Consider the following 14,815-nt stretch of genomic DNA (forward strand, 5'->3'; position numbering starts at 1 on the left):
ACATATTTGTTTCAAACGTTCAGTAAATGTTACACAGTACCTTCTGCATAATTTAACACAGCCTTTTTCCAGAAAACTGTATATTTTTGAATATATAAATAAAAAATTGCAAAAAAATGTTGTGAATTTTCATTACAATTGAAAAAAATCATCTTTAATAACTGAACTAAAATTTTGTAAAATCCCTGTGTTAAGTTGTAGCCCATATTCCAATAAATAATCTGTAAAAAGTTCAACTTCCTACCTCAAATACTTTGTGAGGAAAGATGTAATTTATAAGCGTTATTTTAACATTGCAAGTATAGGCGTTCCGGAGCCCCTTAAGAAATCGATAAATGTAGAATGATAAGAACATATTCTACAGTATGATGTACTTCGTACAGGAGAGGAACAGTTCGGAGATGATGTCTGATCAGCATGAGAGTGCACCCTGTCATAAAGCAGCATCAGTGAGGCAATGGTTAGTGGACAGTGCTGTTCCCGAAGTGGACTTCCCTGTCCAGAGTCCCGACTTGAACCAAATGGAACACCTGTATATAAGTTAGAACGTCGAGTTCTCTCCAGACTCCAGAGTCCCTAATCTCTACCTTCTCTGGTTTCTGCTCTGGATGATTGGGCTGCCATTCCTTCACAGACAGACACCTCATTGAAAGTGTCTCCAGCAGAGTTCAAACTATCATCAAGGTGAAGGACGGAGCCACCCATTTTAATGCTCACTAGTATATGTCCCGGTACTTTTGATCAGTTACTCTATGCTTAAGACGTGCAGTGTTATCTGGCTGTATCAACACACTTTTATGACGGTCATCAGACGTCAAAAAAATCCTGATTTGTTGATGAAGAAAATCCTACACTGCTAATTCAAATTCCATTCCAAGTATGCGCTTGTAAAACTTCTTCGTGCTCCCGGATGCTGGATTAATTGTAATCTTATTTGTAATGAACGACTAGGGGCCGTATCGATGGTGTGGACACAGTTTCGTACTGACTAGGTTGTACAGCCCACCCGGTAGGCTGCAAAGGGTAGCACACAGTTCTGTTGTATTCTTGTAGGGGTAATTATGAGACGTAACGTAAAGCATCAGCTGATGTTTCTGTCCACGGGCAACCACTTTGGGGCAGGTCGCAAAAGTTTTGTGAGTCCTTTGACGTGTGAGGATACCAGACAGGTGGCCGCAGTGTATGTTACTAGTGCAGGCAGCTTTTGTACTGAGAATCCGTCTCATGGCAATCATGGCCTGTCTTTGAAATGACTCTTCAAGGAATCTTGACAGATGGTACAGAATTTAGAAGAGTCGTTGTCCCGTTCACGATAGGAGACACTACGCGCTTTACTGAAATATACTGTGAGTGCATGTTTACTTTTACCTACATTACAGCGGTTGTGGCAATTTCTACGGTCGAAGATTTCTATTCAAAACGACGCAAACTATGCAACTCATGAAAATGGTGCATATTTTTAAGCAGTTTATGTTGAGTTGTTATGGACTCAACTTGAGCCTCATTTCCAACATAAATGGTAGCAGTATCTATCACGTAAATTTCAAATGGTTCAAAAGGCTCTGAGCACTACGGGACTTAACTGCTGAGGTCATCAGTCCCCTAGAACGTAGAACTACTTAAACCTAACTAACCTAAGGACGTCACACACATCCATCAGCCCCCTAGAATTTAGAACTACTTAAACCTAACTAACCTAAGGAGATCACACACATCCATGCCCGAGGCAGGATTCGAACCTGCGACTGTTGCGGTCGCGCGGTTCCAGACTGAAGCGTCTAGAACTACTCGGCCACCGCGGCCGGCGAGACAGTTCCAGTGGGAGAGGAATAAAGAGAAGGAGAAAGTGGACGTGGGTGAGAGCCAGAGATAAGGACAGGCGGAATGTATAACAATGACAATGAAGGAGAGAGAGCTAGTGACAGTGAGGAGAGGCATGAGCAGTGGGAAGGAATGAATGAGGCAGTGGCGGTAAGAGAGAGAGTAAGGGGGTAACAGTGACAATGAGAGGAGACGGTAGTAGGGCAGAACAGAAATCACTGCGGCTGTTCTATTTTTTCACTAGTAACTCATCGTGCAGAAATCGGTGATACCTCTCAATCGGTTTGGTAAAGCAAATGGCCCTGTAGGTCTGTCACCGACAGTTCCTACCCATAAACTGACGCTCAAAGTGATCGTGATGCCTCAACACCATGATTGCTTGACGATCTGCATCTGCCCGCAAGTGCATACTGTGGTAATTTACTCTACCATCTCTTGTGAATTCTGCCCATCTGCAATTAAAATGTAGGTTGTGGACTGCGAACCTTAAACGGCCCAAATCTCAACAGGTTTTGGTTTCTGGACATACCATCATCGGAACTTTTCTCCTAGTTTCGACCAATGCTATCTCCTGTGGAAATAAGTGACACTTTATTTTAACATGCTGTGTATAACCACCCTTGTAGTAAACTCGAGTGAAAGCAACATTCCATACTCGGCGGCGACGTTACTGCTGCAGTATCTTATGTACTTAAACATAAAATTCATAACTTGTCGCACAGAACATTGCTCTACACGGATTGGTTCGACACTCGGTCAGTCGAATCAACTCACGTAGAACAATGCTCTGTGAGATTTACTGAGGAACTGATATCATTCCACACACATTTGATGAGTATGGAACATTGCTCGTTCTTGAGTCTTCTACGACAACGGTTATGTCTTCAATGACTGAAGCACATTTGTATAAACCCTCACAGAGTGACGGTATAGAATTACGATGACAGGAGTATACTTCAAAATGGCCCATCGCCTAATCAGCTGACAGTCTATCTATATCTATCAAACTATAAATTAAGGTAACTGGTGCGGTTTTTCTGTCTGTATGTGAATGCTAATCTCAGTGGTTTTGATACGGCTGTCAATAATAGGTAGACCACCGAAGAAGAGCAGGAAAAGAAACTTGCTTTGCTGCCATTCTCTGGCGTTGTGTCGGGCAAGATAAGCCGCCTGTTGAAAAGACACAAGATCAAATCAATCTTTAGTCCTCCAACGAAAATCCGTCAATTACTGAGACCAGTTAAAGACGCAGTAGGTCTCATAACACCTGGAGTCTACGAAATACCTTGTGAGTGTGGCCATAAGTACATCGGACAATCAGTGGGCACTGTGGAACAAAAAGTGGCTCTGAGCACTATGGGACTTAACTTATAAGGTCATCAGTCCCCTAGAACTTAGAACTACTTAAACCTAACTAACCTAAGGACATCACACACATCCATGCCCGAGGCAGGATTCGAACCTGCGACCGTAGCATTCGCGCGGTTCCAGATTGTAGTGCCTAGAACCGCTCGGCCACCCGGGCCGGAAGAACGCATGAAAGAACATGAGAGGTATTATCGCCTACGCTATCCAGAGAAATCTGCGTTAGTTGAGCATGCGCTAGAAAACGGTCACCACATAAAATTTGACGATACCTCTGTCGCGACTCGCACTAACGGCTTCTAGGACAGTTTAATAAAGGAAGTCATTGAAATAAAAACTACCGCAAACACCCTGAATAGAGACGGTCGCTTGCAACTCAGCGCTGCGTGGGATCCAGCGATCGCGAGGTTGAAGAGGGCACATCGATCGCCGACTCAATACATGCCCATATATGGCAATATCACGGGCACCACTGACGTCTCAGCCGGCAGCTAGCGTATATAAGGGCGCACCAACAGACCACTGGCAGTCATAACACTTGACAATGGCGAAGGAGTGCTTGGCCGAAAGCTCGTGTAGTTTTAAGCAATTGACGCGGTTGGAAACCCGAGAACATTTCATTCAATAGGTAGACTGATTCGCGAAGGAGATTTGTGAATATAATTTATTACTGCCACGTCAGACAAGCCTCCCGGCTGTATACACAGTGATATCCGTGTTAAGTTCCCATGGGGCTAAACTGCTGAGGTCATCAGTCCCTAGGCTAACACAGTACTTAAACTAATTTACGCTAAGGACAACACACACAAACACGCCCGATGGTGGATTCGAACCTCCGACGAGGGTAGCCACGCGAACTGTAACAAGTCGCCCTAGACCGCGCTGCTACCCCGCGCGGCGATGCGGCAGGAATGACACTGATTATATAACAGTCAAAGTGGGAAGAACGAGGGTACTCCCAAGAGTAAGGTCTCCTAACTTTTTATAACTACATAGACTTGTTTATTTCTACAATGGTTTACATCAGTTTACAGCTTGAACATTTAGCTATATTTCGACATAATCAACATTTCTGTCGATGCATTTTTGTAGACGCTGTAGCAGTTTTTGTATGCCCATGTCATACCAGCTCGCCGCCATGCTGTTCAGAAAGTTATGAACCTCTTCTTTCACCTCGCCGTCGGAGCTGAATCGTTTTCCGGCCAAATGCTCTTTTAACCGAGGGAACAGGTGATAGTCACTGGGCGCCAAGTCAGGACTATAGGGTGGGTGGGTGATTATGTCCCACTAAAACTGTTGCAGGAGAGCAACGGTTTGCCGAGAGATGTGTGGGCGAGCGTTGTCATGGAGAGTGTGTACGCCCTCGCTCAACATTCCTCTTCTCCGGTTGTGAATTCACCGTTTGAGTTTTTTCAGAGTCTCACAGTACCTGTTAGCGTTAATTGTGGTCCCAGCGATTCAGCTCCGACGACGAGATGAAAGAAGAGATTCATAACTTTCTGAACAGCATGTCGGCGAGCTGGTATGACATGGGCATACAAAAACTTCCACAGCGTCTACAAAAACGCATCGACAGAAATGGTGATTATGTCGAAAAATAGCTAAATGTTCAAGCTGTAAACTGATGTAAACCATTGTAGAAATAAACTGGTCTATGTATGTATAAAAAAATAGGAGACCTTACTTTCGAGATTATAACACCCCACTTGTCACTTATCTGGTTTTGGCGTGTGTTCACCCCAGTTAATTGACTAACAGATCAACAGAGAGTGCAAAACTGCCGCAATATCGGATAACGCAAAAAGTAATAAGGCCCTGTGACTCCTGACTGAACTGCGGTGGCAGTGTTGACGTTAATTGATTCAGAATTGATCACTTTTAATTAAAAAGGGGTGCACATTGATGTTATATTCAGCTATTGAACACTAGATGCATATGTTGAACATAAAATTAAGAAAGTGACTTGGGATTGCAACTACTTGATTGAAAACAGATGCAGTCGATTAGCACAAATTTATTTTATCTCCCGACCTTCAGTCATCACATTACAAGGGTCTCCTATCACGCAGTGGTAATAAATTGCGCTTACGTGGAGTAAAGTGCGATAAATCAAAACTAATTCCTATCGACTGACCCAGGCGTAATGCGAAGTGCGAGAAGAATTCCCCAATACACGGCCCATGAAACCGTCGTGGAAACTTTGCCGACGTGATCCAACAAATTAATCAGCCGGAACGGGTGCAATATCAACGAATTCAGCGTGGCGGGGCGGCGTTGTTGTGAGGACGTCGACCGACCTCGTGGTGCTGCAAGGCTGCGCTCGTCTATTCACTCCTAGCTATCTTGCTCAGTACATAGATGAACCAAAACTTTCTATCTCCAAGCTCAATCGTTCCATTTGCTAAGTCCTAATTGGCAGAGATGCTCACTCTTTCTCAGGCAAGCTGAGTAAAGAACGCCCCGCCCGCACTCTAGGCAAGCTGGGAATGGAAGACCTCTATGGAGACTTCTCCCAGTCCGCTCTTCGCCTCGGTTTACCCTCCAGCAAAATCACTTACGCCAATTGCAGCGCAAGTCGTGTTAATTATGCGTCGCTTCCCAGCGCCGACCAGTGCCTCCTCTGGGAAGTGAACGAATTCCGACAAAATTTCCCTTCCTCTCAACTTCTGCTATTTAGCTCCTCCCAGGCCACCCATCGAGGTTAACGTCTGCACAAAACACCAGTTTTTCCGGAATTCTGACTTCCAGGAGAGTACTTCAAATTCCTCTGTCCTACGTTCCCATCGGAGGCCGGCGTATTTCATTCTGTCGGTCTTCACCTGATTTACTTCAGACTCTGCGGACAGTGAATTCAGCGTGAAGTTGCTATAGCCACGAACACGCATATTTGGGCCTCTGTTGACCGCTCCACCGTAGCTTTGCGCGGCTTACTCGCAGGTTTCACTGAAAACGGGACGGCGGACATTTATCAACAGGCGTACAAGTTCTCCATCTGCTTCCCGGTACACCAGCATGGGGTCAACTACCCACTCACTGTCACTCATCTTAAGGCAGCCCCGTTAGTTCTTTCTGAGAGCTCGAGCAGCCCTAAGCTGCCTATTGTCGCTTCCCTTCGCCGTTCCCCAGCCAGCCACGGTCAACTCGAATACTTCCCTGGGATAAACCAGTCTCCAGTAAATCGACGCTTTTCCACAAAGTTTTCATGTCGTGTGAATTACTTTAAAACCATCACCCAATATTAATTATTCCAATATGTACATACTATACCCTCTACAAAATGCATTGTACCTTGTCAGTCATTTTTATTCCGCCCTACTGTTCGCTCAACGTGAGTTAGGTGATCTTTAATGACTTCATGTAAGGGGCATAGTTCTTGCCATCTTATAGGATTACCCTCGTAGAATTGTCTTTTACGGTCGCAGCTCGAACTTTCCGAGGCTATAGTTCAGACTTAGACGACAGAGGGATAGAGAAACAATTAAAATCGCTCAAAAGAGGAAAGGCCGCTGGACCTGATGGGATACCAGTTCATTTTACACAGAGTACGCAAAGGAGCTTGCCCCCCTTCTTGCAGTGGTGTACCGTAGGTCTCTAGAAGAGCGTAGCATTCCAAAGGATTGGAAAAGAGCACAGGTCATCACCGTTTTCAAGAACGGACGTCGAACAGATGTGCAGAACTATAGACCTATCTATATCTCTAACGTCGACCAGTTGTAGAATTTTGGAACACGTATTATGTTCGAGTATAATGACTTTTCTGGAGACTAGAAATCTACTCTGTAGGAATCAGCATGGGTTTCGAAAAAGACGGTCGTGTGAAACCCAGCTCGCGCTATTCGTCCACGAGACACAGAGGGCCATAGACACGGGTTCACAGGTAGATGCCGTGTTTCCTGACTTCCGCAAGGCGTTCGATACAGTTCCTCACACTCGTTTAATGAACAAAGTAAGAGCATATGGACTATCAGACCAATTGTGTGATTGGATTGAAGAGTTCCTAGATAACAGAACGCAGCATGTCATTCTCAATGGAGAGAAGTCTTCCGAAGTAAGAGTGATTTCAGGTGTGCCGCAGGGGAGTGTCGTAGGACCGTTGCTATTCACAATATACATAAACGACCTTGTGGACGACATCGGAAGTTCACTGAGGTTTTTTGAGGATGATGCTGTGGTATATCGAGAGGTTGTAACAATGGAAAATTGTACTGAAATGCAGGAGGATCTGCAGCGAATTGACGCATGGTGCAGGGAATGGCAATTGAGTCTCAATGTAGACAAGTGTAATGTGCTGCTAATACATAGAAAGATAGATCCCTTATCATTTAGCTACAAAATAGCAGGTCAGCAACTAGAAGCAGTTAATTCCATAAATTATCTGGGAGTACGCATTAGGAGTGATTTAAAACGGAATGATCATATAAAGTTGATCGTCGGTAAAGCAGATGCCAGACTGAGATTCATTGGAAGAATCCTAAGGAAATGCAATCCGAAAACAAAGGAAGTAGGTTACAGTACACTTGTTCGCCCACTGCTTGAATACTGCTCAGCAGTGTGGGATCCGTACCAGATAGGGTTGATACAAGAGATAGAGCAGATCCAACGGAGAGCAGCGCGCTTCGTTACGGAATCATTTAGTAATAGCGAAAGCGTTACGGAGATGATAGATAAACTCCAATGGAAGACTCTGAAGGAGAGACGCTCAGTAGCTCGGTACGGGCTATTGTTGAAGTTTCGAGAACATACCTTCACCGAGGAGTCAAGCAGTATATTGCTCCCCCCTACGTATATCTCGCGAAGAGACCATGAAGATAAAATCAGAGAGATTAGAGCCCACACAGAGGCATACCGACAATCCTTCTTTCCACGAACAATACGAGACTGGAATAGAAGGGAGAACCGATAGAGGTACTCAAGGTACCCTCCGCCACACAACGTCAGGTGGCTTGCGGAGTATGGATGTAGATGTAGATGTAGAACAGCATAGCGGCGGGCTGGTATGACATGGCCATACAAAAACTTCCACAGCGTCTACAAAAATGCATCGACAGAAATGGTGATTATGTCGAAAAATAGCTAAATGTTCAATCTGTAAACTGATGTAAACTATTGTAGAATTAAACAGGTCTGTGTACTTACAAAAAATTGGAGACCTTACTTTTGGGATTACTGTCGTAGAATTGTCTTTTACGGTCGCAGCTCGATCTTTCCGAGGCTATAGATCAGACTTTATGAGTACACCTCGTATTTGAGCAGGTTGGCCTGCAGTAAAGCGAGCTAGATTAGGCAGTGCTCTTACGGTATCCTTGCGATCGAGGGGGCGCAGCGTGACGCGGAAGCCGGCGGAGCGCGACGAGTTGTCGCTGTGCCAGGTGACGAGTAGCGAGGTGGCGGTGACGGGCCGCGCCCACACGTGTCGCACGGTGGGTGCCACGCAGCGCCGCCGCAGCTCCGGGTCGGCCAGCGTCAGGCCGGACACTTCTGCGGGCGCCGAACACTCGTGCTCCGCCGCCAACGCCATCTCCAGCTTGGGGTGCTCGTCCAGCCACAGCAGCAGCTCGCGCGACTCGCAGCCGCAGTCCAGCGGGTTCCCTGCAACACGCCGCCAGCCGCTATCAGCCTCGCGATGTCGGTTGGCATTACGCCTTCAATTATAGAGCACGTGACGGTACAAACCCCCGTTACTAGATGAATATTTCTAGTATGGGAAGACTGCTTTGCGGAAAGCGAACGCGCTACACGGTGTGCGATTCGCAGAAGCGCATGACGCACCCGCGCAAGATTTTGCAACGGTCGCCGGGCGGCCGCGTGGCCTGCAGCTTGGGGTATTGTTTGGTTTTCCGCGCATTACGCGAAAACCATGTAACTTACGGTGAAGAGCGATGCGGCAGTGGATTGTGGTCAGCAATATGCACCTTCTTAAAGATCGATCTTTACTTCAAGTCACGAGACGCAGAAGTTATAGTAACCTCAAAATCGGTTAATACTACGAATACTGAAAGATTAATAAAAATAGTAAATAACAACTTACAGGGATGAGCGAGCACTCATTAAAAACGTTTCGTCATAGCGGATCGAGTGCCGTAGTCATATGTTAAGATTCATAAATAATTAAGCCCGTAAAGAGCAATAAACAAAGTTTAAGGGGAAATTGTTTGTAAAATTCAATAGAAAATTCATGACGTAAAGAACGGCACTATATAATATTTGCCGTGCGGGATTAGCCGAGCGGTTTAAGGCGCTGCAGTCATGGACTGTGCGGCTGGTCCCGGCGGAGGTTCGAGTCTGTAACGCCGGAAATGCATATCCTCCTATTTCCATCTATTGTGCTATTATTATTATTATTCGTTACAGTCAACTTTGGACTACGCTAAGCATCAGTCATTTCTTGTGCTTTTTCTTGCGTTCTTCCCAGTACTTCTTCATTTTTTCTGAGTGGGCTTCTTTACGTTCTTGCGACCAGGTTGTTCCCGTCTTCTTTGATTGCGTTCGGTCTTTGAATCCCTGTATTTTGTTGATGGCATTCCTATATTCCATTCTGTTGTAAACTGTCTCTGGTATAATGTTCATTTCTGCAATGTCTTCTTTTACTTCTTTCAGCCAGTTAATTTGTGTCTTTCTGCTTTCCATGTATTCCAGGATTTTCTTTGCCGTTCTTTCTGGTGCCATTCTTTTGACATGCCCATAGAAACTCAGTCTTCTCTTTTTAAAGGATGTTGTCAGTTTTTCAATTTTCTCGTATAACTCTTTATTGGATCGCAATTTATAATCCTGTCCATCCTTTTTAGGTCCTAAGATCTTTCTCAGTATTTTTCTCTCTTTTATTTCCAATTTCTCCAACAGACGTTTTCTGTTCAGTGGGATGCATTCAATCGCATACAAACTTTCTGGTTTTATTACCGCATTGTAGTGCCTGAGCTTGGCATTGATGGAGATCGACTTTTTATTGTATACATTTCGGCATAGCTGGTATGCCGTTTCCATCTTTATTGCTCTTTCCTGTAGTGAAACATTTGGTAACCCTGTCGGTGTAATCCATTCCCCTAGATACTTAAATTTATGAACTCTCTTAATTATTCCATATTTAGTTTGCAATGTCTGTGTTGGGTCTGTTTTGTCCTGTATCATCAGTTCTGTCTTTTCATACGATATTTGTAGACCTGTCTTCTCAGCGATCTCATGCAGCATTTCTATCTGAATCTTTGCTGTTTCGATGTCATCTGCCAATATTGCCATGTCATCAGCAAATGCCAGACATTCAATTTTTGTTTTATTTCTTCCTAACGTTATCCCATTTTTCACTCCAGCTTCTGCCATCTTCTTTCTCCATTCCCTGACCACTTTTTCAAGGACAATGTTAAACAACAGCGGGGAGAGCCCATCCCCTTGTCTAACACCTGTTCCAATTACAAACGGCTGTGACAATCTACCCAAAAACTTCACTTGCGACTTTGTTCCCGTAAGGGTTTCCTGGATTAGACTTCTGCTTTTATCATCAATCCCAAATTCTTCTAATGTGTTAATCAGAGTTGGTCTATCAATAGAATCATATGCTTTTTTGAAGTCTATGAATGTAATTACTAGATTTTTCGATGTGCGTGCGCGAAGTTGTATTATGGAGAGTAGACTGAATATCTGTTCACTGCATGATCTTCCTTTTCTAAACCCAGCCTGATATTCACCCAGTTCTTTCTCTACCTGATTTTCAATCCTGTTTTGTAGTGCCTTGGATAGGATCTTATAGGCCACTGATAACAATGAGATACCTCTGTAGTTATTTGCATTTGTCTTGGCACCCTTCTTATGTAACGGATGAATCAATGCTGTCTTCCATTCCTCCGGAATCTTCTCTGTATTCCAAATCTCTTCAAACAGCGCCTCGAAATTATTTATTAAGTTTTCTCCTGCGTATTTCAGTAGTTCCGCGACTAACGAATCTTTACCAGATGCTTTATTGTTTTTCAATCCTTTCAAGATCTCTTTAATTTCTTCTTTATTAGGTGGTTCAGAGTCTGGTAGCTTATTCTTAGGCTTCTCAAATGTCAAGGTTTCATCAGGTCTTTTGCAGCTTAGCAGCAATTGTGCTATTATTTTTTTTTCCTTGTTTTGTTACCTCAAGATATGACATTTCTGTCTCTTTATATATTGTAATTGATTTACTGTTTGTATATATATATTTATGCACTTATGTCGATGTATAATTGGTTTGTTTCGTAAATATTATTTGTATTTTTACGCTGGGTCTTGCCTAGGGAAAACTGCTATCGAACGATTACATCGATGGGTCGTGTGAAGAATCAAAGTGTGTAGGATCTTTGGTAGTGTTAACTCTGCCGCGTGGAGCGCGGGCAGAGGGAGTCTGGCTGGGGTGGTGCAGTGGAGCAGGTGTGTTGTGAGAAGCTCCCGAGAGTTGCCGCGCTTTCGGGGTTTGGCAGCATGTAATTGCGCTCGACTTGCGATAATAGTTTCTGACATGGTGTCGCGGACGGGAAGCATTAGCTGGCGCACATCAAGAGCCCGTTTCGTCTGGTGACCGTGTTGAGAAGAAGGCGCGCCAACATCCAGCTTCTGCAACAGCGACGGCCGACAATGAGTGACTGTCGCCACCTCCTCGATCGACGGCTTCAAACCTTCAATCAACCAACAAGGAAGACTGGAAGCACGTAAAGTTTTAGAACTGTATGGCAGACCTCAGCTTTTCAAATTGTTCCATTTGCCTCGCAAAATTACAGCAACTTAGCATGAACCTTTGTTGCTCATTGTCCCAATTGCATTACCAAGCAGGGTCCCTTCCTTTTCCGAAATCAACACGAGTGTCGTTGAAATTCAGATGCCAGCATTAAAGTACAATCATTCCATTTCACTACTTTAATTTCAAAGTTCAGTTTAAGTATTCATAGCTGGCTACAATATTTAGATTACGCAAGCACAAATTAAGAGTGCGAGTTTAGTTACCGTATTTTAGCTTACCTGTGACTGCAGCTCAGCTTGGTACGTACTAAATCTTACTATTGTTAATTGTTCAGAATCATTTAATTCAAGTTCAAAGCTAAACCTCTTATTTCTAAATTGCGTAGATTCAAGTAGCTTTTGAAATGATTGTTGAGGTAGTCCAAGACTAACCGTATTTTACTGAATTTCGATGTGCTTAAGAAAGAAAGCTTCTTATTAATTTCAGTCACTAAATTAACTTTCAGTTTTCCGGTTTTATTAATTCTTTTGCTAAATTAAGTCAGAGTGCAGCGAAAGTTATTACTTCTGACAAACTTTCAGTTTTCACACTACACGTGTCAACCTTCAGTTGCCACGCTTTTAGTGCTAATTATATGTGTAATTACCTTTCTTTTTCAGTTACTATAGTAATTGTCCTTAGGACTGGCGACCGTAATTTCCCCCCAAATCTCAAATATCTAATTACCGCTAGTTAATTGTTAACGTAACGGCCGCACATTTACTTTCTTCATTAACTTTACCCCTTTTCAAAATTAATTTCCACCAGTTTCATTTGCATTTTTCCTTCCATTTAGATGTAACCCTTTCCTCCCTCTTTACCGACAGATTAACTTCGGTGACGATTGCTTTTTCCCAAATTTCAATTAGGTACACGCGGTTTAATTTTTCACTGTCATTAAGGTCGATAAGTGAGGGGGAGGTTACAAGTCCTCCCTCGGGCATGGGTGTGTGTGTTTGTCCTTACGATAGTTTAGGTTAAGTAGTGTGTAAGCTTAGGGACTGATGACCTTAACAGTTAAGTCCCATAAGATTTCACACACGTTTTGAACATATAATATTTTGGGGGCGTAACACGTATTTTAAACTAGTTAAGTTATAGTATACACTTAACTTGCAATAGTTTTCGTTGTTAGCAAATTATTATTAACATTTATCGCCCATAATTAATTAATTATTATAGATATGAAGATTTTGAGCAGCGCAATGTGTAGATCGCTATAGATTACATCTAAAAACGGTGCTAAATGAAGTTCTACGTTAAAACTTTGCAGCACAGATGTCAACGAACAAATTTGCGCTAAGTGGCGAAATTTTGCAAAAACTAAAACTTGATTTACGGGCGATAGAATAACCCAAGAAATTAATGTAACAAAAGATGTACTTTTTAGAGCGGTTCCGATGGTGCACTTATTTCTTTCGAGGGATATATGTATCACATTATGTAAGCCTGACTGGTGAGATTGGTACTTGCATAAGAAGGGGGTTGACGTCCGAGCCTGTATGAGCGAGCGGCCATCTTCGCCAGTGGTCAGTCGTTGGTCGGTCGTTATGGAGGGTGGGTGGCGAGCAAGCCCCACTTGAGGGTGGCCCATGTGGTCCTTTGAGAATTCTTTTTCGCACCGATTCACGTCGACAAAGAGTACTGTTTAATGGTGCAAGTGTGCAGGCATATATATGGTGAACTGGAAGTGCTACGATTATTTGTGTGAGTACGATTTTACGAGGTATACATCGTCGTAAGTGAACATGTGGCTAACTGTGATTTCGCGCCAAAACTGCTAGAACAAAGAGGACAGTGGGACTTGTGGTTCTGTTCGAATTATTTGAATAATTTTCGTTTATAGCAGCCTACATTACTGCTATTGGTGGCTCGGAGTCAAATTATTATTAAATTAAAACTGTAAACCGTCTCACCATTGTGTGAAAGAAAAGAACAATGCCAATAAATAGAGACTGAACTGTGTCGTGAAAAACTGATTTTAGTATAATAATCGCCTAATTCTTGTTCCCTAGCATAAATTGTACTTATGTCTGAGTGAATAATTAATTCGAAAACTATAACAAATGCTCGGGTGTGGAAGTGTACTAATGCACCAATCATCCCCTGTGACTTACGTGAGAGCCAAAAATTTGGAATAACATTTTTTAACCAACATTTGTATATGCACATTCGTGTGAACGCTCCAACCGCACTTCTTTATTATTTTACTGCCCCGTCGCAAGCAGTAAATAACAGCGGAAAACTGCTCCTATAGGAACCCGAAAAATGCAAATATGATTCTGTTTAAAAACTTCTGAATGAAAAGTGAGATATGACCTGCCTCATTCTACCTTCAAAAATGGTTCAAATGGCTCTGAGCACTATGGGACTTAATATCTTAGGTCAGCAGTCCCCTAGAACTTAGAACTACTTAAACCTAACTAACCTAAGGACATCACACACATCCATGCCAGAGGCAGGATTCGAACCTGCGACGGTAGCGGTCACGCGGTTCCAGACTGAAGCGCCTAGAACCGCACGGCCACACCGGCCGGCATTCTACCTTCCACAACACTTAAAATAGTTCAGAAAAATTTTGGCTTGCTAACGTATTCGTTCTGTTTTTAACGTGCAACTGACTTCTCCCTCCCACAAGCTCCTCTATCTGTAACTCGCTCACAACCACTTTTTTTTTTTTAATTCTCATTTTGTTCGTTTTCGTCCGTTGTATGTGCTCGGGGCGGACGTCGTAAGACACTCGTTTAAGTTCGTCTTTGATCGGTTAACTCAGTTTTTTTATTACAGAGGGCTGCTAACCCTCTGACAGAACACGCTGAGCTACCGTGCCGACACCACTAGTTTATCGCTGTAAGTCGCTCATACCCGTCCACTATCACTTCCCCATCATCTCACTCATCC

General features: G+C 43.5%; 1 protein-coding gene across 1 annotated transcript in view; it reads right to left on the reverse strand.

Moving 5' to 3' along the window:
* Nucleotides 1-14,815, reverse strand: part of LOC126470775 (protein artichoke-like) — a 420,235-nt gene that overhangs the window by 118,735 nt on the left and 286,685 nt on the right. The window contains exon 3 of the mRNA XM_050098782.1: nucleotides 8,483-8,775. Within this exon, the coding sequence (XP_049954739.1) occupies nucleotides 8,483-8,775 (293 nt within the window). The remainder of the gene's footprint in view (nucleotides 1-8,482; nucleotides 8,776-14,815) is intronic.

The sequence above is a fragment of the Schistocerca serialis genome, chromosome 3, assembly GCF_023864345.2.
Source record: "Schistocerca serialis cubense isolate TAMUIC-IGC-003099 chromosome 3, iqSchSeri2.2, whole genome shotgun sequence".
NCBI lineage: Eukaryota > Metazoa > Arthropoda > Insecta > Orthoptera > Acrididae > Schistocerca > Schistocerca serialis.